The sequence below is a fragment of the Puma concolor genome, chromosome C2 (genome assembly GCF_028749965.1).
Source record: "Puma concolor isolate L17-30 chromosome C2, mPumCon1.1.hap2, whole genome shotgun sequence".
Lineage (NCBI taxonomy): Eukaryota > Metazoa > Chordata > Mammalia > Carnivora > Felidae > Puma > Puma concolor.
In genome coordinates, this window is record NC_141675.1 from 7,737,706 (window position 1) to 7,761,371 (window position 23,666).

At 41.6% G+C, this 23,666-nt stretch overlaps 1 protein-coding gene across 6 annotated transcripts in view; it reads left to right on the plus strand.

Moving 5' to 3' along the window:
• The window catches only part of MYRIP (myosin VIIA and Rab interacting protein), a 374,699-nt gene that overhangs the window by 41,536 nt on the left and 309,497 nt on the right, over nt 1-23,666 (plus strand). For all 6 annotated transcript variants that reach the window (XM_086720500.1, XM_086720498.1, XM_086720504.1 and 3 more), the window contains one exon: nt 14,291-14,434. In XM_086720500.1, the coding sequence (XP_086576626.1) occupies nt 14,325-14,434 (110 nt within the window). In that variant the 5' untranslated portion in view covers nt 14,291-14,324. The remainder of the gene's footprint in view (nt 1-14,290; nt 14,435-23,666) is intronic.

Genomic DNA, 23,666 nt, shown 5'->3' on the forward strand with positions numbered 1-23,666 from the left:
TTTATCTCTTTTAAAACAGATTATATGTCAGTAAAACCTTGGATTATGAGTAACTTGTTCTGCCAGTGTTCTTCAAGACAAGCAAACATTTCTAATAAATTTTAACTTGAGAAACGAGCGATGTCTTCCAAAACAAATAGTATGTGATTGCTCAATGTCACATGATCACAACTGAGCCAGTGGTTTGCTTTGCTTTGATATGCAAGTGTTTTGGACTACAAGCATGTTTCTGGAACAAGTTATGCCCGCAAACCAAGGTTTTACTGTATTTAAATTTAAAATATTAAATACACAATACATTTAAATCTTTCAAAATTTCAAAAGCATTAAAAAGTATGTTTCACATAGAACAGATGAACATAGGGGAAGGGAAGCAAAAATAAGATAAAAACAGAGAAGGAGACAAACCATAAGAGACTCTTTTTTTTTTCTTTTTTCAGTATAATTTGTTATCAAGTTAGCTAACATACAGTGTATACAGTCTGCTCTTCTTTTCGTGGGTAGAGTCCCATGATTCATCACTTACATACAACACCCAGTGCTCATCCCAATAAGTGCCCTCCTCAGTGCCCATCACCCATTCCTACCCCCCACCCCTAATCAACCTCAGTTTGTTCTCTGTACTTAAGAGTCTCTTATGTTTGCTTCCCTCTCTGTCGTAAAGGACTCTAAATACAGGGAGCAAACTGAGGGTTGCAGGCAGGATGTCGGGTGGGAGGGATGGGCTAAATGGGTGATGGGTGTTAAGAAGGGCACTTGTTGGGATGAGCACTGAGTGTTATATGTAGGTGATGAATCACTGAATTCTATTCCTGAAGTCATGATTACACTATATGTTGGATTTAAATAATTTTTTTAAAAAAGTATGTTTCACATCCCTGACCATTTAGGTAAGTTACCCTTCTCTTTAGGTAAGTCATGCTACTGGGTTTTTCCCATGCATTTTTCCAGAGATATTTATGCACATACAAGCAAACGTGTGTATGCACATATACATTAGAAACATATATTTTGTTCTCTTTTTATACAAATGATGGTATGGTACACCTACTGTTGGGCACTTTGCTTTTTGTACCTACTGTTGTGCACCCTGTACTTAACCCTGTATTTGAAGAATTTTCCATATCAGCTCATACAGTTTCTTCATTTTTTTCTTAATAGCTACATAGTTTTCCATTGTATGACTAGCCCATTGTTATTTTTCACTTAGTTCTCTAGTGATCTTTCTAAATATGCCATTTTGCATAAACATATGTGTATTATCTCTGTGGGATGCATTCTTAGAAGTGGAATTGCTGAATGAAAGGATATCTATCCATCCGTCCGTCCATCCATCCACCCATCCATCCACCTACATATAATATCAATAGATATTAGCAAATTGTCCTCCACAGAGATGGTACATTTACAGTCCTCACAGCAATGGACAAGAGTGCCCGTTTTCTTAAAGACTTATCAGCACACCGTGATACTAAGCTTTTGAATCTTTGCAGATGTGATCGGTGAAAAAAAAGTCTTTCAATTTGCATTTGTCTTTTTATGTGTTTGATAGGTTTATGAGCCGTTGATAGTTCTTTTGGTGCACTCTATTTCTTTTTATTTTTATTACTCTCTTTGTCCATTTTTCTATTGGGTTTTTGCTCTTTTTTTTCTTACTCACTTGTCAAAGTTTTTATATTGAAGGAAATGATCTTTTTGTCTTTGATGTAAGATGTATTTTTCTTTCTTCTTTGTCACTTAACTCTGCTCATAATGTTTTGGTACCTTATTATGCAGACATTTCCAATCTTATGTTGAATTTATCCATTGTTTTCAATGGCTTCTGAATTTTGTGTCTTATTTAGAAATGGTTTTCCCCCTCTGAGATTATGAAAGAATTTTGTCCTGTTTTCTTTTATTACCTTTATGGTTTTATTTTTTTACCTTTAAGTTAGTCCTGTATTTTGGAATTATTCTGGTGCTGTGTGAGGTCTGCTTATGTTACCCATTATTTTTGTAGCTTACAAAAATTCAAAATTGAAAAGGTCATTTTTCCTTCAGACCCAGTGTAGTCTCAAAATCTTCAGGAATTGCTTATGTTCTAGTATTTCCATTTCCTTTCGGGTCTCTTCTAGGTTTCCTCCATATCTACAATATTCTCCCTGATCTTTCTAACTTTATTTTGTTTCACTTTGGCCCCTTTCTCATGTCTTCTCCCTACCGTGTCTCTCACTTTGTTCCGCTGGTTTCTCAGCTACCTCGACTGCCTTCTTGGCATAATTTCTGTAGTGGTTGTAGTTTTCCCCACTCCTTTCCCAAGCGCTGTCAATTCACATTTTATCATCTCTTGATACTTTGATATTTTTTCCTGTTTCTTCATTCATGGCTGTGATTTGATCAATAAGTGTTTCATTTCTTAAAAATCTTTGGTCACTCCATTGCTTCATCAAATGTCTTGTAATGAGAGATCTTCCCTTGCTGCTTGCCTTTCTTGCTCATTTGTTCTTATCTTCTAATGTTTTATGTAGTCCCTGAGGGTTTTTTTCTTTTTTATTATTCATCATCAAAGGAGTTTAATTTTTCCTGAATAATTATTGTGGAAGGTTTATAGAGATTGGGGATGTGGTTCTACTAGGTGGAGTTTTGTTTTATTTTGTTTTGTTTTTGTTTTTGTTTTTTAGAACTGGCCTTTATTTTACCAAAGCCAGTGAAGAAAGGAAGATTTTTTTGTTTTGTGTTGATTTAACTCTTCTATTTTTGGGTGATGAAAAGATTGTGTTTTCTTTAGGGCACAAAAGGAAGACTGCTTCTTGTAAATAAGTTTTCTTTGTGATTCCTTGTAAATTGTTGCCATTTTCTTTATGGGGGAAGAAAGAAACAGACAAAGCACTGCGTCCACACAAGCTCATGGAGCCAGCTGGTCTACCTCTCCTGTTTCAAGCAAGAGTTGAAATGTCAGCCTGTGTCCTTTGCCTTCGAGAACGGTAGTTTTGCTGGTGTTTGCTGAGACCTTCAGCTGCAAGCTCTGCAGCCTTTTCTCTTCTCTTCCTCCAACTTAATTTCCTCTGTTTTAGATGCTTTTCCACTTACATTCGGTCTCTATAGTTTTAATTGTCTCCTGGTTTAGCTGAAATGAAACTTGCATTTTGTTTCTCATTTTCCTTGTTGATTTTTTGGATGATTTCCAGGGGGAGAAGGGGGAAATGTCGACATTCACACACGCGGCTTGAACTAGAAGTCAGTCTAGATTTTGTTTAAGCTGCAAAAGGCCCAATAATTAACACCTTTATTTTAAAAGTCATTTGGTGGCATTTTCAGGTGGGATTGCAGCAGGCCGCCAAGATCACTCTAGCTGAATGTTAATAGCATTCCCAGACAAGGGACTCTGCCATCCTTGGTCCAATCAGCTGTGCCCCAAGGGTGCAACGTGTCTGCTCTGGGCCATTCCTGTGTGTAGGGAAAGGGGGAGTCTCAGAGAAGCAGGCTGTTGTAGCAGGGATAACCACTCTTAAAGGTGAAGGAATGAAGGTCATTGAGCCCTACAGCCCAAGTACCACTTGCTCCAAAGAACAGACCCAGTGAAAAATATGTCTCGTGTGAGTGCGTGTGTGTGTATGTGTGTGTGTGTGTGTGTGTTTCTTTCCAGGTAAAGTTTTTTTTTCTTCTTTTCTTTTTATCCTGGGAGAGTTCTAACATTTAGATTTTTTTCAAGGGATAAGAACATTTATTTTCAATTCTAGTCAACATCTAGCCATGGTCAAAGAGTGAAGCTCAAGCTGTATTTACAGTTTTATCATTTTATCACCTTCAGAATTTCGGACATTGCAAGTTAACCTTTTTACTTTTCTCTTTCTATTAGATTCATCATATCACACATTGTGGGTTTGTAAAGATCTCATTCAATTGTCTGTCCTTGACCTTTTTCTTCTTAGTACCTTTCTAGAATGTCACTTGTGTAGATAGACACTTACCTTTTATGATGAACTTTCCATAAATTATGTATATATACACTTAGTGTCCTTGGAGTTACTTTTTTTTTTTTTTTTTCATTTGCGAGGTTTGTACTAACCAGTTTCCTGTAGAAGTGTCTGTGTCCTCCCTCATGGTTGTTACTTCTATCCAGGAATAATACAGACGATTCTACTTGTGTTGGGTCTTCTAACTTCAAAGTTATGAGCCATTTGCAGCTATAGAGAGCTTTGAAAATATAAAGAAAATCACTCCTGAACAACTGCTGCCAGGCATCTGCTACTTTGTTACAATCTAGCTTCTGCTTTGCTTTTCAGGGTGGCTGACACAGGTCGTTTTTTCTCTGACGCTTACAATAAAATACCTCTTCCATAATGTCTTGCGGAAGTCCAGGTGAATACATGTGAGCACACTGCTGTTTTGTGTCACATGGAAAACCTCCAAATGGAAGCTGAGTATGATGAGACTTTGTTTGGTTTCCTGTCTAAGCTGCTGTCATCAAATTTGACCACGCACAGAATTAAAACACTGTTCAGTCTTGAATGGGCTGCATGGTTTCATAAGTAAGACCCCCACCTCTTTTATAGGTGGGTTTTCTGTTCTCCACATTTTGAGAATTGTACTGTTTACAGACGGCCTCAGGCCAAGCTGTTTTCTTTTTGTTGGCCTATCAAGATTGGAAGGATTTACCCATTTTTGCATTAATTATACTAAAATTTCCAATTATCTTTTGCTCAACCCCAGGTTTTTAAAGGTTTTCCAAGTCTTGAGATTTAAATATTCTTTGGTTTCTGGAGCATATTAGGAACCTGAATTGATATGAGTTATTTATCAGTTGATGCTAATAGCATATCCATCAGGCATTATTTCAAGGCTTTGACATAAAAAGGGATTTTTTAGTGATTAGTCTTGTAGCTCTTCTTGTGTTAGGGTATCTGGAGCTATAAACTGATGTGAAATACAATATAATTGAGTAGTGAGCAGTTTTCAGACTCTTTCCTATATTATGATAACATCAGGCTTCTCCTTTGACATTTTAGTTATCATGATCCTGTTATAATGTCAAGATCATGTATTATAATTTTGAGTTACTCTTCCAATGTTATTACTAGCTTTGTTAGTGTTCAAAGTAACATTTATTTTTCATTAAGGAAGTAATCCATGTTCATTGTGGGAAAATTGGAAAGCATAAATAAGCAAAAACTTAAAAAATAATTAAAAGCTTTAAGAAATCCAGTCATCCAGAAATAATAACTATGAATGTTTGACATATGATTTGTCATTCTATTCTTTTCATTTTTTTGGTTGTTCTTTCTTTTTAATACGAAATTTCTTGTCAAATTGGTTTCCATACAACACCCAGTGCTCATCCCAACAGGTGCCCTCCTTAATTCCCATCACCCACTTTCCCCTCTCCCCCACCCCCCATCAACCCTCAGTTTATTCTCAGTTTTTAAGAGTCTCTTTTCATTGGAATTCAGACTTTTTTTTTAAGAAAAAAAACAATTGAAATCACTTAATACAGTTTCCAGTCTGTAATTTTCAGTCATAAATATGTTGTGAGTATTTTTCCATGTCAATAATATATCATTTTTATAGCATTTGAATATACTGTCTCAGAGATATAGCAGATTTAACCAGTGGTCTGTCATTAGACATTTCAGTTGTTTAAACAGATTTGCTATTGTAAATAGCATTAAGGAGAATACCCTCATACATATCCTTGATAATGTGTGTTTAATTATTCAAATGGTGTTTATTGTAGAAGAAAGGGAAAAAACACGCAGAAGCGAATTTTCAAAAATTGCATCATACGAAATTTAACCATTCAGAGATAACCCTTGATAATATTTCTTGTGATTATCTTTCATTGTATATTTTGAGTTTATCTGTTCACATCAGGATTTTACTGTTCATACTGTATTTTCTACCTTTTATTGAGCCATGTCACACATAGGAGAATACACAAATCAAAAGTGTACACGTCGGTGGATGTTCACAAATTGAACACATCTGTGTAACCGGCACCCAGGTCGGAAACAGCATTAACAGTCCCCAGCCTTGCCCTTTCTGGCCACTGTTTTCCTGCCCAGTGATGACCACTATCCTACTTTTCACACGACAGAATAGTACTGCCTGATTCTGAACTTTGTATAATTGGAATCTCCACGTCTAGCTTATTTTGCTTAGCATGATATTCATGAGATTCAGTCACACTGGTGTATGTAGTTGTAGTTTACCCATACTTACTGGCATGTAGTATTCCACTGGTGAATATACTACCCTTTAGTCTTCTGTTGAAGAGTATTTGCCTCGTTCCTAGTCTGGGTCTATTATTCATAATGCTGCTTTGCACCAGATGCGTTTTCATCTCAGCAATAAATTTTCCATTTTCCTCTTCATTTGTTTTTATCACTTTAGTTTCTTTAACTCACTAACAGATGTCCTTAGAAATCTCACAAACCTGATGTGATTGGCCAACTGACCCAATACCATTTATTGACCCATCTATCTATCTGACTTAGATGATCCATGAACAGATAGTTAGATACACAGACACACAGACACATATGGGACTTTGTTGGGACTTTCTGTCCTGACCTGTCCTAAGGTGGTGACCTACCAGCTGATCTCATTCCAGTAGCACACTTTGAAACCCACTATTGCAAATCACCTCTCATCATGTTTCCTTTTCAGAACTGTCTGGCTAACATTATCCATTTATGTTTCCAGATGAACCTTAAAACATCTTTGCCAAGCTAGGAGCAAAAATTCAAATGAATTTTTTATTGACTGAGGAATGTGTCACTTAACCTGGGAAAGATCTTCTGTCTTCACAGTATTAGGTATTCTCATCAAGGAGTGGAGGATAGGTAGGAGTTTATGCATACTTGATGATAACTTAAAAATAACACCCAACGTTTTGCTGCATAAAACAGGGAAGTTCACATGGCAAAACATAAGATGAATAAAATTAAAAGGCCAGTGGCGATTCGGGGAAAAATAGGACAGATGATTATTTTAATATATTAAGCATACTTTTAAAATACTAAGAAGTACATAAGGTTCTCTAAAAGATCAAATAACACAGCTCATGAAAGTAGATAATTCCACAACTATCAAGGTCCAAAACAAGGTTTAATGATATATTCCATATACTAGTAACCAAAGCACCGCTAATTATAATAACTTGCCATTGTCATTGAATAAGATTTGAGGAACACAGGCATTCATATATCCCAGTAGGAGAAATACAAGAATAAATGCTTTAATAGCAATCTGGCAGCTATTATCAAATATGCCTAAGCATTGACTCAGCTGTTTTGGTCTAAGAATTTTCTTTAAGAATGTGCAAGGATATATGTACAAAGATGTTCATCTTAGTGTTGTTTATTTTTTTTTAAGTTTACTTATTATTGACAGAGAGAAAGAGAGTGAACACAAGCTGGGGAGAGGCAGAGAGAGGGAGATACAGAATCCAAAGTAGGTTCCAGGCTCTGAGCTGTCAGTACAGAGCCCAATGCAGGGCCCGAACCCACAGACCATGAGATCATGACCTGAGCCAAAGTCAGACACTTCACCGACTGAGCCACCCAAGCGCCCCAATCTTAGTGTTGTTTATGATAGAAAAATATTGAAAATAAGCAGAAAGTATGCAAGTATGATTGGTTAAATTGTGCTACCGCCATACTATGGAATATTTTGGACCCATCAAAATGTCTTAAAAGGAAAGAATTTTATGACATATTAAGGGAAGAAATCAGATGAAAGATATAACATGTAGTTTACCAAAAGTATGTGTTATTACAATATTGTATTCTCTCTGCTACCGTCTTACTTATAAACCAGAGAGATCCAGGAGCAAAAGCACTGTTCTGGAAACCAGGAGCTTCTGAACCAGTGTGTGTTGGGGAACCCTCTTCCATTTCCTATGTTTACCCTCTCTCGTCTGTAAACGAAGAGGTCATACCTAAGTGACCTGTGACTCGTGGATGTGAGGCTTCTCTAGCTCTGAGACGCCATTTCTGTTGTTACATGGGAAATCTAATTGTGTCTACTCTAGAAAAGGAAGACGCTTTCCCCATTTTCCCAAAAGGTTTTCTCATTGTTCTCCGCCTTGCCCATGTAGAGCTACTTTATTTATTTCTTTACAGAAACCATGTATCCCTTTGGAGTCCCGATCATTCTATTTAGATTTGAGATGATCAGAGCTGCCATTTCTGTCTTTCACTAACTGGGCATCTTAGAAACTCAGAATTCTCAGAAACCCAAAGCCAGTGAAGTGAAGTGAAGGGGACAGATATGTCACTTTCGGGGAAACTCCGAAGTGCCATTGTCACCTTTAATGGGGTGTTTTGAAGGAAGAAGTCAGTCTGCATTTTCCCTGTGCCCTCTGATCTGTTTCTTCCTGCTCATCGAGGGATTTGAAGATGGCAGCTTATGGAGCTTCCCTTGGCCCGGCAGCCTAAGAGTGGAGTCTTACTTCTAATTTACTTCTGCGGACCAGCAGGTGCACTAGGCTCTCTCCCTGCCCCCACCGCCCCCACCACCCCACCCAACACCATGCGTGCAAAGCGGCCCACAGATTTACTTTTGACAAGTAGCCTAAGAGGCGTGAAAAATCTTTTTTCTTTTTTCAAATAGTTGGGACTCCTGTTGTGATATTTTGGCTAAATTTTGAGGTTCATTTGTATCATACGGGCATGGGGTTTTAAAGTCATTTAACAGAGGACGTTTAAGGACTGACGCTTCTCTGTTCTCTGCGTTTGTTGCCATTATTTGGAAACTAAAAGAGCAGGTTACCTTTGTCTGAATAGCAGCCAAGTGATGGGATCCCCTGTTCTAACATGTTAGAAAGAGAGGGCAGGGAACTCTAGACCCCAAGGGTGAAAACCTGAGGTCTAGAGTTTCCCTCTGCATCTCACAGGAAGGCCTACACATGGAGTAAAGGTGTGGACTCTGAGCCAGATATAGACCCAGTGAGACCCTAGCGGTCTTTTGTCATTTATCTGTTTTACAGCCAGAACGTGGAACTGTGAATCTGCACCTTCTCATCTGTGAGTGGCGGCAATGGCTGTGGTTGCCTGTAGAATTTTGTGAGAGTTAAGAATATCAAGTGTAATATATCTGTATCTGTATCTATATCTGTATTTATATCTGTATCTATATCTATCTCTGTATCTATATCTGTATTTATATCTGTATCTATCTCTGTATCTGTATCTGTATCTATATCTGTATTTATGTCTGTATCTATGTCTGTCTCTGTGTCTATATCTATATCTGTATCTATACCTGTATCTGTGTCTATATCTATATCTGTATCTATATCTATATCTGTATATATATATCTATCTGTATACAGATATCTATATCTGTATATCTATATTTCCTCTGAAACATAGTAGGTGTTCAACCAGTAGTGATCTATCAAAATCATTATTTAACAATTTACAATTTTTTATAGTTGAAGGATAGTTGGGCATACAGTGTTATTTGTGTTAGTGTCAGGTGCACAGCCTAGTGATTTGACAAGTTTGTACATTACTCACTGCTCACCACAACAAGTGTTGTCACCATCTGTCACCATACAGTGTTATTGGAAGATTATTGGCTATATTCTCCATGCTGTACTTTTCTTTTTTTTTTTTTTTAATTTTTTTTTTCAATGTTTATTTATTTTTGGGACAGAGAGAGACAGCGCATGAACGGGGGAGGGGCAGAGAGAGAGGGAGACACAGAATCGGAAACAGGCTCCAGGCTCTGAGCCATCAGCCCAGAGCCCGACACAGGGCTCGAACTCACGGACCGCGAGATCGTGACCTGGCTGAAGTCGGACGCTTAACCGACTGCGCCACCCAGGCGCCCCTACATGCTGTACTTTTCACCTTCACGACTTACTTATCAAAATCATTTTCATCATTTTTCTTACACTTCTCAGCATATTCGCTGGACAGTGTTTCAAATGTTTGCTCTAATGATGGTGAAATTACCTGAGTTTTGTTTAGTGTTACGTTTACTTGAGTTTATATGCTTATAAAAGATACCTTATAGACAAAAGTGTATATAAAAGTTGGACTTTTAATAATAATAATAATAATAAGTAATAATAATAATATACTATTAATATAATTATAACTTAATAATAACGGTAGTAATAATAAGAAGCAGCAGCAGTAACACTGTCTTTCCAGTGAGAGCTGTGAAGCCTCTATGTAATTATCCCCAAACCCTCCCTCTCCCTCAGTGATCCCATCTTGCTCTTTAGGGTTTTACCATATTTGTTCCTAAAAAATACATGCTTTGACTTTTTATGCTTTTGAACTGTTTATAAACAGGATTATAGTGTGTGCCTGCTGCACATGTGTGTACATATGGTGTGCTTTTCCGTCTCAACATTATGTTTTAAGATTCATCCATGTTGGTGGATAGACCTACAGCATGCCGTTTTTCACTGCAGTGGGGAACTCCATTGTGTGAAATAAATATACATATCTGTTGATCTTGCCATTAATGGATGTTCAGGGTAGTTTGCAGGTTTTATTTGATTTGTTTTACTTTTTGCTTTTTTGAATGTGACTGCTAGTAACGTCTCCTGCTAGGTCGAACTACGTGAAATAGACATTTTTATAAATTGGAATGGTGCAGATTTAGAAATTTCATGTGAGCCAACCAAATCCCTACCTCTTGGTGCACGTTTGCAAGATTATATCTGAGGCATACACCCAGGTGTGGCAGAAATGCTAGTTCATAGGGTACATGCATCGTCAGCTTTGAAAATGATAATTGTGTCACAAAGCAATCGGGTCACTGATACGCGCTATGTGAAAGCCGCCATTGTCCCTCCTCCTGTCAACACTTGATAAAGGCTGTTTATTTTGGTGGGTGTGAAATGTGGTTTTGATGTGCAATTCTGTAATTACAGGTGAAATTAAGCGTCTTTTCATCTCTCGTATTCTGTTATTTCTATGTAAACGTGTGCAAGCGGCTTTGGAAGTGGCTCATGGGTGAAGGTGGAGGCGTCCTGAGTCACATGCTAGAAAAAGCCGAGGTTGCCTTGAGGACTGTTGGTGGAAATATGGATAGTAAAGGTGATGATGCTGAGGGCTCGGGAAGAAGAGAGGTACCTTCTGAGAGAATACGGGTATCATTGTGAATAGAAAGGTGGTCAAAATGTGAATGTTTAAAGTACTTCTGTTGAGGGCTCAGGCAGAAATGAGGAACATGTTATTGGAAGTGAAGGAATTGGATCCTTGTATAAAGCGGCCGAGAATTTGGCCAAGTTGTGTTCTAGTGTTCTGTGGAAGGTGGAACTTGTCAGTGATGAACTTGGGTATTTAGCTGAGGAGACGTCTAAGCAAAGTGTTGAAGCGTGGCCTGGTCTGGCCTTGCTGCTTCTAGTAAAGTGCAAGAGTAGAGAGATGAATTGAAGAAGAGATTGTTAAGCAGAAGGAACCAGGATGTTAAGATTTGTAAAGTTCTCAGTCTATCCATATTGCAAAACATGAGAAAGTGTGTCTGGGGAGAACATCAAGGGTGTGGCTGGACAGCCACTTGCTACACAGATTATGAGGACAACTCAGGGATCGAATCAGCCATTTCAGCAGAAGCCAGGAATAGAGCTTTGGTTACCCAGGAGAGAGCTGTAGAGGACCCTCTTGTTTGATGGTTTGGCCTTCTGTGTATTGCATGGGAAGCCAACAGAGTTTTTGAGAATTCATATCAGCGGAAGCACTGCCAATTCAGACTAAACAGAGACAGGATGAAATGAAAGCAGCCTGGTGGTCCTCTGAGATTCTGCGGGATGTGGCCAATAGAGCTATCTGGCTTCACGCGTTGTGTTATCCTTCAAGAAAGGGGAAGAATGATCCCGAAGGCAATTCGGAGGTCCCTGGAGCTGGACTGCCACCATGGCCTGTGGGGTGGGACTCCTCCTGTGGTAGGGCCACCTCCTCAGTTTCAGCAGGGCAAGCTGCTGTGGCTACAGGGCCAGGGGAGTGGGATAGCCACCCTGGTGGGCTCAGAAGGGAGGGCCACTTGGGGGCACAGAGGAAGGGACTTATTCTTGAGGCTTAAAATCTAATGAAATTTGCTCTGCTCTCAGATATGCTTGAGACCCAAGACCCCTTTCCTCTTTTCAGTTTCTCCCATCAAGATTGGGAATGTCAATCCAATGCCTCTCCTGTGTCTTCCATTTTGGAACAGGTAACTTGCCAGATTTCACAGGTTCACAGCTGGAAAAGAATTTTACCTCAGGATGAATCATTGCTCACGACTTGCCTGTACCTAAATTAGATAATATTTAAAGGAGACTTTGTACTTAGAGTTGATGCTGGAATGGGCTAAGACTTTTGTGGCTGTTTGGATGGGCTGAATATATTTTGCATGTGAGAAGCCCATAAATTTGGGGAACCAAAGGGTAGAGGGTGTGGGCCAAGCTGTCACCCCAAAACTCATATGTTGAAGTCTTAACCCCAGTGCCTCAAATTATGACTGTATTTGGAGATAGGACATTTAAAGAGGCAGTTAGGTTAAAATGAGGCTATTAGGGTGGACCATAATCCAATATGTCTAGTGTCCTTACAAGAAGAAATTTAGACATTGATACATATGGAGAGAATACCTTGTGAAAACACAGGGGGAAGATGGCCATCTGCAAGCTAGGGAGAGAGGCTTTAGAAGAACCCAACCCTGTCGACCCCTTGATCTCAGACTTCTAGCTTCCAGAACCAGAAATTTTTTCTGGTGTTCAAGCCACCTAGTCTATGGTACTCTGTTATAGCAGCTTTGGCAAACTAATACACCTGCCTGTATGTCAATACTACTCTGTCTTAATTAATGTAGCTTTATAATAAAGGCATTCCACAATGAGTAGAGGTAGTGAGAGTGGATGTTTGAGCCTTGTTCTTGACCTTTAGGGAGAGCATTTGGTCTTTTGTGATTGAGTATGATGTTCATTTTAGTTTAGGTTTTCTTTCTTTCCCTTTCTCTCTCTCTCTCTCTCTCTCTCTTTCTCTCTCTTCCTTTCTTTCTTTCTCTCTCCCTTTCTTCTTCTTCTTCTTCTTCTTCTCTCTCTCTCTCTCTCTCTCCCCCCCTTCCTTCCTTCCTTCCTTCCTTCCTTCCTTCCTTCCTTCCTTCCTTCCTTCCATCAATGCCCTGTCCTATATATAATGGAGGAAATTTCCTTGTAGTCTAAGTTTGCAGAGGGCTCCTGTCACGAATGGGCATTGAACCGATCATATGATTTTTCCATTTTATTCTGTTAATGTGGTGAATTACACTGGTTGATTTTGAATGTTGAACCAACCTGGAACTGTTTAGATAAAACCCACTTGGTCTATATATATAATCATCTTTTTGAAATCTTGCTGCATTGGTTCTGCTAATACTCTACGGAGGATGGTTGCATTCAGGTTTATGCTGGTCTTCAGTTCTAGGCAGTTTTCTGGAATTACGTGTTTGATTTTATAAATGGATACAGCTCTTCATTAAAAATGATTTTTAAAAATATTGCTTCCTGTAATTTCTAGGTATGCACTGCTGGGAGGTGCTCCTTTGAAATAGCATCTTTTCTACCACTGAGAAAATGGCTAAATAAGATTATTTTACTGTATTTTTTCCTTTTGCAGAAGAGAGTTTATTGGTTTCTAGTTTATATTTTAGAGCCATATGATTAAAAGTTCAGGGGATAGGGGCGCCTGGGGGGCTCAGTCAGTTAAGCCTCTGACTTCAGCTCAGGTCATTATCTTGTGGTCTGTGAGTTCGAGCCCCACGTCGGGCTCTGTGCTGACAGCTCAGAGCCTGGAGCCTGCTTCGGATTCTGTGTCTCCTTCTCTCTCTGCCCCTCTGCCTCTCATTCTCTCTCTCTCTCAAAAATAAATAAACATTAGAAGTTTATTCCCCTGAAAAAGTTCAGGGGATATAGTGTACATAGGATATTTTAAAAAGTATTATAATTTATTTTATCTTGGAATTATAGATAATACTTGGAATTTAAAACTTCAAGTCACAAAAATTTAGAAGTTTTGGATCCAGTCTTTGGCATTTAGTGGCCAGGGCCACTAGCTCTCTTGTATGCTTGCTTCATTGCATCGAAAAAAGTAATTTATGTCTTTTTCTCTAATTTAAGGGTTGGGTGGGATGAATGAGACTGGCAGATGACCTTCTCCCTTTCTCTGTGGCCTGACATCGTCTGTAAATGTTTGCTGAATGTGAGAGCAGAGCAAGGCACCATCTTAGATGAAACTGTATTAATTTCATGTTAATAAAAAAATGGGTTGATTTTGGTCCCTGGAGCGCATTCCTCTTGCCCTCAATTTGTGGTCTCTCCTTGATTTCTCAGGTCTTGTGTTATCGCCTGTGTTGGGTATTAAATCATGGGGAGGAAGCTGGACCTGTCTGGTCTGACCGACGACGAAACGGAGCATGTCCTCCAGGTGGTTCAACGAGACTTCAATCTTCGCAAAAAAGAGGAAGAACGGCTAAGGTGAGATGCTTCTGTTGCCCTCCTGGGTAGCACGGGACAGCTTTCCTGAGAATGTTCCTCTCCGCTAGCCCTGAGTTCGAAGTCTTTATGTCATGTGCACACACTTCTGTGTATAGGAAGACTGCCCTGTCCTTCACAGAAAGGTTCACCAGCTTCAATGCTGGGCACCATAGTGCCCGTTCAGAAACATGCCTCCCCATCAAGGTTTTCCTTGGGCTTCTCACCCTGCACAGTTTTAGCTGCAGGAAAAGTATACCTTGTGATGACAGTGGCTATTTGGAGCTTGCAACTTGGCTTTAATTTTCCTGTTGGCAGGTAGTAATCTTCCTGTTGCTGAAGAATAAAGTGTTAGGTGAACAGTTCTTGGAAGAATTAGACTCACAGAGTCTGTACAATCTCCTGTTAGAATACTCAACTCCCATGGTGCAGAAAAAGAGTTCCAAAGACCTGGTATAAGGAAAGTGCCATCTGGCTGGGCTGGGGTCACCTGGCCTAGCACCACCTTCCTCACTTTATAGAGGAGGATACTGAGGCCCAGAGAGGGGCTCTTCCAACGCTCTAGTTGGCATTTCCTCGTGGAATATTCTGAGAAATACAGTTGCTGCTCATTTGGGTAGAAATGACTAAATTTGGAAGAGGTCAGAGTGATCAAAATGAGGTCATATGTTGGGTCTAGTGTGTTGGAACTAGATAGTAAGTCATCATTACCTGCCCTCGTCCATCCGTCTGTTTTCCCTTGGAATCTGATGGGTTTATCATGGCACTGTCTTCTTCCTTAGCCACCGAGCTCAAAACCCCTTTGTAATTCCTCCCCTGACTTGGTCCCCACACAGGGCTGGACCAGGCACTGCTGAATCTGCCTCCTCACCATCTGTCCCCGACTTTTCCCCAAGTCCAGCTTTTATCACTGTCATCCTGGGAACTGTCATAATCTTTATGGCCTTCTGCCTCCACTCCTCCAAATAGCCAGGGCTGTGCGACATCTGAGCCCCAACCATGTCCTTTCCTAATCAGCTTAAAATGTGGGCTTTTTTTCCTTTTCTCTTGGGGTACGTCAGACTTTCCAGTTCTTTACATATTACCTCCCTGACTAGATTATAAGCACTCTGGTATAATCATGTCTATTTCTATCATGGTTTTTTTTCTCTGTCATATTATATATGGTTAATATGTGCTTGTTTGAAGGAAGACAAAAAAAAAAAAAAAAAACACCTGTTAATTAAATAATTAATTGATTTACAAACCATGTGCCAGGCACTGTTCAAGCTGCTGGGAACATGGTGAGCAAACCTAGTCTTTGTCCCATGGAGTTTATATTCTAGAGCTGAGCTGATGCACACTGCAGCCACCAACCATGGGTGCCTACTGAGCACTTGAAATGTGATGAGCCTGAGTTGGGATGTGCTGTAAGTGCGACATACACACCACATTTCAAATTTAGTGCCCAACAATGTGTCCTGCCTTAGTAATAATTTTGTATTGACTTCATTTTTGAAATGCCCTTGTTATACGAGATATACGAGGGGAAAGAAAAAAACATTAAATGTAATTTTCGCGGTTTCTTTTTACTTTCTCTAGTATGGCTACTCGAAAATTCAAAATTCTGTATATGTCTCATGCCATATTTCTGTTGGATGGCACTGCTCTAGAGGGAGGAGAGACAGGGGAGATGAACAAATAAAAATGTGTTTAGATACGTTCAGTAGCGGTGAGAGCCATGAAGAAAGATAAAGCAGGGAAAGGGGCAGAGACTGGAGGAGGGTGGCAGGTGCTGTTTTTCCGTGGGCTGCTCAGGGAAGACCTCTCTGGGGACGTTGGGGACATTTGGGCAGGGATCTGAAGGGAGGGAGGGAGCTCTGCAGCTACCTGGGGCGACATTAGGTGCAGCAGAGGGACCTACAGATGTCAAGTTTCTGACTTAAGGACATGCCTTGTATGTTTCCCCGAGGAGCTAGGAGGGAGTGAGCCAAAGAAACATAGTACAGAATGAAATCTCAGCAACAGCCTGAGCTCAAACCACGTAGTAAGCAGAGAATCTGTGGTAAAGCCCTGAATCTCACTCTAGGTGGAGGAATCACAGAGTTTTTAGCACAGGAGACATGGTGGCCTGACATCTGCTTTATAGGGTCACTGTAGCTGCTCGGTGGGGGTTGGGGGGGAGGCATCACAGAAAGGCGGGACTAGCAGCGGAGGAACTGATAGGAGGCAGCGGTCCAGGTGAAAGGTCGGGCTGTCTCAGAGCAGGGGAGGTGCAGCGGGTGGTGAGTGGTGGTCAGATCCTGGATATGTGTCAGAGGTTGAGCCAACAGTGAATACTGCTGCATTTCCTTATTGAGATATGCAGTGTAAGAGGGCACAGAGTCAGGGAAGACCGTGAGGTTTGTGTCTTGGGTGACTGAGAAAATGAAGTTGCCTTTCACCGAGTGGAGAAGACAGAAAAGCAGAGAGATGTCAAGTCGGCAATTCTGTACTTGCATCTGACGTTCAGGTGGGAAATCCAAGCCAGAGATAAACACTTTGTAATAGAAATGGCCACCAAAGGGCAGCAGAGTAGGCAGAGCCTGGAAGTACAGTATAATGCCAGTCAACACTAAGACTATTGGGGATTTGTGGCCACTCATTTCCACGGAGCCCAGTTTCAGCACGGTAGTGCGTTTGCGCTGCGTTATCCAGCTTTTCTCCTCAACAGGACCACCAACAAGAATCATGTCTAACTCAGTTTTGTGCCTCGAGCTCTGGGCACTGGGCCTGGCACATAGTAGGCATGCCCTAAATATCTGTGGAACAGATGGATGAGTGTAGATGGGCTGTCAATCTGTATGGCCATCTTTATGTGTGCCTTGAAGAAGCAGTCTTCCTATTTTCTAGGAGTCATAAAGACCAGCTGTGTATCGTGCCTCATCTCCTGCAGACTCAGGTATGGGTAAACCAAGAGTGTGTTCAGTGTCTTCTGACTGTGGATACTTGTCTTAGCTTCACTGGAGTCATGTGCTGGACTGTGTAGAAGAGTTGCTTCATGGTTTGGTTTGGGGAGAATTATTTTTAAAGGCAGTTCAGTTGCCATTACAGTGGTTTGCCAAGGTGGGCGCCATCTTTCTTTGAGGACTCTTGGCCTTTGGCCAGTAGTCAGTGACTCTGCTGCAGTTCCGTACAAATGCACACTCGTGGGAACCTGCATGTGTTAGGAAAGAATGATACTTGAAGCCATCAGTGCCTCAAGAGGAGTGACGCAGCACCTCTTCTGTCCCTGGGAGTGGATGATTTTCCTCTGAAGACAGCCGTCACTATTGTCCTTCTACCCAAAGCCCAGTCAACATGCCTCGGTGAATGCTGACCAAACTCTGAATGATTTGGCCTAGGACCTTATTATTGGGTAAGAAGAGGTTGAGACATCACCACCTCAAAACCACCGAGATCATCAAAACACTTGCCTCACCTTTTCGGCATTGCTTGGATTTAGGGTGCATGGGAGAATCTAGGGAGCTGTGTTATAGCTGGCGTTTTTGAATTCTTTAATATTTGCTTAAATGACCACAGGACTCAGAATGGAGGATTTTTATTTTAAAGTTTTAAATTGAATTACGTGTCTTTCCTCCTGATCAGCTGTTTTTTTATTTACCTGGCTTCTCTGGTGAGCTTTGGTGGGGGTAGGATTGGGTTTAGAAGTTATGCAGTGTTTCTGATGATCTTCAGCGTGGACATAAAGTGTGGCAAATAAATAGGTGGTGGAAGCGTGAATTAAGTGGCCTCAGAACAGAAGGGGAGCTAGTGGGACTGAAGAATCCAGCACCATTAGGTCATGGAAGTGAATTCACGAAAAGAGAACGAGAAGGTGCAAAGCAGTCACTGTGAACTGGCGCTGCCCTGGGTACTCTGTGAAGTCATCTTACTGCTTCCTCCCAGGAGTCTCTATAAGGTGGATCTCCACGTTACACGGAGGCACCCAAGCACAGAGAGGTTGCAAAGCTTGCTCAGAGTAGCACGGCCCGTTGGGGACAGAGCCAGGATTTTGTTTCCCAAATTTCTCTCAGTTATATATACTAGGCGAAGCCTTTTCAAAACTGTCTCCCTTCTTTCCTTCCATCCTCCCTCCCTCCTTCCTAGCCCTTCTTCCTTCCCTCCCTTCTTCTCTCCTTCTTCTCTACCCCTCCCCTCCCTTCCCCTTTCTTTATTTCCCTTTCCTTCCCTTTCTTTCCTCTGTCTTTCTTGTGGTTAGGATCGTGTTTAACCAAAAGATAGCCCGAGGTGGTGAAGAGAGTCTGGTTTTAGAGTTTCAAAGTATGAGTTTGGGTCTTAGCTTGAGCCCCAACCCTTAGAAGTACACTTACTCCTTCGGTTTAAATTGAACCTCTAAAAAAAGGGGACTAAAGGCACTTGCCCTATCTATTCCATTATGTTGTTGTAGATACTGAAATAAGTGATGCATTTAAAAGTGCTTTATGGGGGCGCCTGAGTGGCTCAGTTGGTCGGCTCAGGTCATGATCTCATGGTTTGTGAGTTTGAGCCCCACATCTGGCTCCTCAGTGCCAGTGGAGAACCTGCTTGGGATTCTCTCTCTCTCTCTGCCTCTCTGCCCCTCCCCTGCTCATGCGCTCGCTCGCTCGCTCTCTCAAAATAAATAAACTTTAAAAAAGTGCTTATGAGTTGTTAAAGATATATATGTAGATCATAGTAACTGACATAGATAGTAGGAGAACATTGACCAGTAGTGGAAGCACCATGACTTGGGGAAGCCTTTCAAGATGGCGAGCCAGGACAAAATCCTCACTAACTGGAGTGACAGGCAGGTAGGATGGATAGTCTGTGCCTCAAGCCAATCTCTCTGTCCTGAGTTCAGGCCTACAGAGTACACTCTGGAGAACACATGGCTAACACATGGCTTCCAGATGGCCCTCCCGGGACATCCCACAAGTACCTCCGTCTGCTGTGCCCAAACGGCACACTCTCCCAAGGTGGCAGGGGATGGGGAGTGACAGACACTGGCCTGACTTTGTAGACCCGGCCTTCAGCAGGAGGAACAGCAGGCTTCTGCAGGGCCTTTCGGATTTCCCAGGCACACCTGGGTGGTCCATTATGATTTAGGGTGCTCTGGGTAGACTTTAAAAAAAAATAATGGCACATTTTCAGTGAAAGTTAGGGCTCTTTCCTTAGTTTATTCCTGGGTTAAACTGCCTGTGGGCTGTGGGGAAATGGTACTTAAGAGACATTTATTGGGTGCCTACCATGTGCCAAACACCATGGTGGGTACTGAGTATAGAAGATCGGTGAAACAGTTACATGTCCTGCCCAGGGACAGTGACACACATTAAGCAAAAAAATTCTACAATTGGCTATATAACTTCAACTGTGGAGAGTGCTCTGAAGGAAAATTGCAGGATGCTTCATCAGAGCACACACAAAAGAACGGGTTAGATGCTGGGGGCATAGAAGACATTCCCAGGAAACTGACACTCCTGCTCATCCTCAAGGCTGATCTGGAATGAGCCGGGTCAAAAGTTATGTGGACGTTTTGGTGGCAGCTTTGGTATGTGTGCCCAGGATCACGTTGTACCAGGCTCCCATCTCCCCACCTTGGGCAGTGGGATGGTGTCACTGAGCATTTATATACCAAACTGGTTTCAGCAATGCCTGTGCTTGGCTGTAGAAGGTACTCTGGTCACAAAAACAGAATTAGATACAAGAGTATAAATGAAATGTGTGAAGAGGTGACAGAGCTTCTAAGCCGTTGCTTGGGAGCATTGCAGAATCTGCCCCCTGGACCAGGTGTCTGAAGATTCGACACATCCTTTTTTCTGGTTCGCTGCGGGAGCGGGGAGAGAGACTCCCTTGCTGATGATGAGCCCACAGAGTCAAGTCATCATTAGACCTCACGCCCGTGCTGTTGTGGATCTTGGTCCCCATGCTGACGTGTGGATCAATTCTAAGCCCATCTTGATAGGCTGGTGGAGAACTCAGTCATTATTAGGGTGGCCTGTCGCCCTGCTTCTGCAAAGATCCCAGGTGGGTATAGCCCTAAGGTATTGGAGATTTCTCTCTGGTTACCCGTCCATCCACATAGGTTTCTTTTTTGATGCCCATTATCTCAGGCCACGTGGTCCTGTTGGTTGGGCTGCTCTGTTGCCACATCCAGTGCAGATGTCCCCCTGCCACTCTGCCTAACGACCTGTGGTCTCCTCCTGGTCTAATGGAAATCTTTCTTCGCACCCACTCGCTGCCCTTAATGGTTGCCCTCCCCGCCTTGCTCTCCTCTGAGTCCCCAGGCAGCATTAGTAAGTAAGTTTGGAATCTATAAAAGATGTGAGGAGCCCTTAACTTCCAGCAACTTCTACTTCCTGCCCTGTAAAATTTCTGCAAGCCCAGAATTTACAAAAGCAAATAATACCCGTAAATCTGCAGGGCTCGTATATGATTTGATATCTTATGTTGGCAAGTGACCTTGTCTTCTGTGCCCAAGGTATCTTCACTTGGCCGTGGTCTCAGTCATAATTGAGCCCTTAGCAGCTGTCCTCTCCAGAAGTCCAGAGTGAAATGTTTCTCCTTGGGCTAGCTTGTGTTGTGAAGAACAGAGTCAGGTTTGGGTTTTCATTTTTAACGAGATGTCAAACCAAGCATCATTGTATTTTTGTACGGAATTACATTTTTGGTTTCTAAGATGAATTTCACATAAGGTTAAGTGCACATAGCTTACATGTGTGGTTGAACTTTGATAAATATATGCACAAATGGGTGTGCCTGGGTAGCTCAGTTGGCTAAGCAGCTGACTCTTCGTTTCGGTTCAGGTCATGATCTCACAGTTCATCAGTTCGAGCCCTGCATCGGGTACAGACAGTACGGAGCCTGCTTGGGATTCTCCCTCTTTCTCTCTCTCTCTCTCTCTGCTCGGCATTCTCTCTCTCTCTCTCTCTCTCAAAATAAATAAATAAACATATATATATATATATATATATATATATATATATATATATGGATGGATACACACACACATACACACACACACACACACACATAAATGTAACCAATATGCTAATGAAGATGTAGAACATTCCATCATCTCCCACAGTTCCCTGCCTCCAGTCAGTCCCCTTGTCTCAGTAGTATTGACTGTTTTGATTTCTTTATTTTTTTAATTTTTTTTTAATGTTTAGTTATTTTTGAAAGAGAGAGAGAGAGAGAGACAGAGTGTGAGCAGGGGAGGGGCAGAGAGAGAGGGAGACATAGAATCCGAAGCAGGCTCCAGGCTCTGAGCTGTCAGCACAGAGCCTGACGCGGGGCTGACTGTTTTGATTTCTATTACACGGTAGGTACTCTTTAGAATCTGGCTGTATTGATGTATGTATGTATTATGTATTTATTTTTGCTCAGCACGGTGGCTTTGAGATTCATCCGTGTTGTGGTGTACATCAGCAATTAGTTCCTTTATTTTGCTGGGTAGGACTCCCCAGTGTGAGCCATGCTGCCCCAGCTTGTGGACCCCTCCTCCTGTTGTTAATTGCGTCCTTTCCAGATTCTAGCTGTTACGAATAAGCTGCTGTAAGCGTTCTTGTACAAGTCTCTGTGTGGGCTGTGCTTTCATTTCTCTCAAGCAAATACTTAGAGGTCAAATTGCTTGGTCTTAAGGAGGTTCACACAAGTAGAAAGTACAAAAAACCAGTGTGTATCCATTCCAGTCGTAGCAACTACCGGCATCCAAAGGCAGTGGCAGACATGGTATTATTTTGCCTTGAAATACTTCATCATGCATCTCAGAAAAGGCGTTTTATTGCGTGGCATAATGCATGTTAACAGCTAACAGCATTAAAATAATTCCTTACTGTCGCCTGTTATTTGGTAAGTTTATCCAGTGGTCTTTTTTTATTTTTATTTTTTTTTTCCAACGTTTTTTTATTTATTTTTGGGACAGAGAGAGACAGAGCATGAACGGGGGAGGGGCAGAGAGAGAGGGAGACACAGAATCGGAAACAGCCATCAGCCCAGAGCCTGACGCGGGGCTCGAACTCACGGACACGCGAGATCCTGACCTGGCTGAAGTCGGACGCTTAACCGACTGCGCCACCCAGGCGCCCCCCAGTGGTCTTTTTTTAAAAGGTCTTTTTACGGTGAGTGTTTTCAACGGAGAATGAAAAGTGTCCACTCACTAATAAATGTTTTGAATCTAAAGTCCCTTGGTTTGTCATGACTTCTGACTTAAATCAGCAGGCCAGAGCAGGACTGGGTGCCCCCGGGAATAGTTTTACTTTTGATTTGTTGTTCTCATGGTCAGGCAGAGTTAGAAATGGAGCTTAGTTTTGTTGTAATTTTCCCCTAAGAAGGTCCTTTGTGGCAATTTTTTCCATTGATCTCCCTCCAAATTCTATTAAAAAATTTTTTAGCCATAACTTAAGTGTTCTTTTTCTTTTCCCAAAACCATGTATTTAGGTTGGGTGGGATATTTTAACGCATGCAGAAAGGACACCATGGTCGTCAAGGTGGGTGAGTGGAGAAGGGCACGGTGTGGAATGTTACAGCCTCCATTTTTTCTAGGGCTCCCAGTGAGCGACCAGAAGATGCCTGTCCCCCACTCCCCCCAGCAGCTTATGATGGGCACAGTCACATCACAACTGGGATGTATACATCAGCTCTTATGTATCACCTCTTACGCGCACGCAGAGGTCTTACTACATAAAGTGATTCCGTGGACCCCATGTCAGTAAGATTACGTGCTTTCCCAGTGCTGCAGATGTGGGGCATTGAACATTTAATTTCACGAAAGACTATGTGTAGAGTGGGACTGTTTGGAGGGAGACCAAGACCTGGAAAGTCCTGAGACTGGTAGACATGCAGTACCAGAAAGCAGAGGGGGCACTTATTTACAAGTTCAGTGGAGTGAATGGCGATTGCACTTAGCTCTAAGACACACAACAGCATTGAAGCTACGAATAGAGGATGTTGGAGAACACAAGACATGTTGATTTCTGTTCCTACCTTCCAGGGAGCTTGGGTCTAATCTACTCAGGCACAAGTGTAGAAAATGCACATTATACTCGGTTGATTTTATTCTCTGCTTTTTCTGTTTTTGTCAGATGATTTCATGCAGACAGTAGAAATCAAAATGGTAAAGAAGATCTTATAATGAAAAGCACAATGCCCTCTGCTTCATGTTTAATCATCTTGTTCTTAGCTCTTAGTCTCCCTGGAATTGCCCCCATAAATCTAAAAAGTATGCTTATGTTGCTGTTTCTTGATGAATCAATTT